Source organism: Myripristis murdjan, chromosome 16, assembly GCF_902150065.1.
Source record: "Myripristis murdjan chromosome 16, fMyrMur1.1, whole genome shotgun sequence".
Taxonomy (NCBI): Eukaryota; Metazoa; Chordata; class Actinopteri; order Holocentriformes; family Holocentridae; genus Myripristis; species Myripristis murdjan.
The window spans coordinates 20185531-20187097 of record NC_043995.1 but is presented as its reverse complement, the minus strand read 5'-3'; the positions used below and the strand labels follow the sequence as shown (position 1 = coordinate 20187097).

The 1567-nt window shown below is 51.8% G+C and overlaps 1 protein-coding gene across 1 annotated transcript; it reads left to right on the top strand.

Moving 5' to 3' along the window:
• The first annotated feature begins 417 nt into the window (after positions 1-417).
• On the top strand, positions 418-1567 carry LOC115373940 (urotensin-2 receptor). Its single transcript, XM_074933735.1, is given in 2 exon segments — positions 418-810; positions 812-1567. Coding segments are annotated over 2 exon segments (1149 nt in total).

The following is a 1567-nucleotide window of genomic DNA, read 5'->3' as shown; positions in this document are numbered from 1 at the left end:
CGTTATTTGTGCTGACATGATTTCCACAAAGCCTAGGTAAATATAACTTTGTCTTTCTGGCATCATTATTGACATGTAACCTATGTATAAATCATTTTCCTACTGCAACATTATCACAATCATTGATTAACAACAGCTGTATACAACTTTTTTTTTTTTTTTTAAACAAATGAAACCTCCAAAGATAACAAAATATAATATAAAGAGATATAAAGAGATAACAGTTGGCAGTTACTTCAACTGACAGTTATCAATTTGCTCTCCCACCTCTCTTCCCCCTTTGACCCACTCCACCCTCCTCCCACCCCTGTCTCTAATTAAACCACCTCTCTGGGCATCTCTTTATTCAGTTTCTTGCTTCTTAACATTCGCTACCTGTCACCATTTTAACTTCCAAATCTTTTATAATTCCAAACCATGGAGCTCTCAGGCTCTGTGCCACCACCTTCTCCATACACTCTCCCTTTCATCCCTAATTTCTCAGTGCCCTCTTCCTCTCCCTCCATCTCTCCATCCCCAAGCCTGGCTTCCACTGCTCTGTTCTGCTCCCTGCTTTCCATCCTCTCCCTGCTGGGAATCACAGGGAACCTGTATACTCTCGGCCTCCTTCTAAGGCGCAGGAGAGGTAGGAAGAGACGAGGCGCAGGAGCAACCTGCTGCCTAGTAAGAGTACCAGTACTGTCCTGCCTTGCCAATTCCTCCTCCTCTTCCTCTTCCCCCATCTCCTCCTCTTCCTCGTCCTCCTCCTCTTCCCTGCATCTCCAGGTCCTGAGTCTCGCTCTTGCTGACCTGCTCTACCTTTTCACAACTCCCCTTCATTGTGTACGACAGCTTGGCATCTGGCTGGGCCTTTGGGGAGCTCGGCTGCCGCCTCCTCCTGAGCCTGGACCTCCTCACTATGCACGCCTCCATCTTTACTCTGACAGCCATGAGTCTGGACCGCTACCGGGCCGTAGCCCATCCCCTGCACACCTCCTCCTCCAACTCCTCTGGCCTGCTGCGTGTGGGCCTGGCCTGGGGACTGGCGGTGGCCCTTAGCCTGCCGATGATGATCACCCTGCATCTGGAGGATGGGGAGAACCAGGAGGGGCAGCTCTGTGTGCCAGCGTGGGATGAGCAGAGCTCCAAGGCCTACCTGAGCGTGTTATTCTGCACCAGCATTCTGGGTCCTGGTCTGGCCATTGGAGCACTATATGCAACTCTAGGCCGGCTTTACTGGGTGTCCCAGACCCAGCGAGCCTGGGCCAGTGGGGGCAGTACTGCTTGCCCTCCCAGAGCTCCAAGACCCAAAGTCCTGCTCCTCATCCTGGGTATTGTCCTGGCCTTTTGGGCCTGCTTCCTACCTTTCTGGATCTGGCAGCTGCTGCCTCTGTACCAACCCGACATGCTGCGGACAGTACCAGTGGGAACGCAGGTGACAGTGAACCGGATCCTCACGGGGTTGACTTATGGAAACTCTTGTGTGAATCCATTCTTTTACACACTACTGACTGGAAAACGAAGACGCAACCGTCAGACACTGACATCAGCAAACCAGCTCTGCCGCAAAAGCAGCCCACTGCAGTAG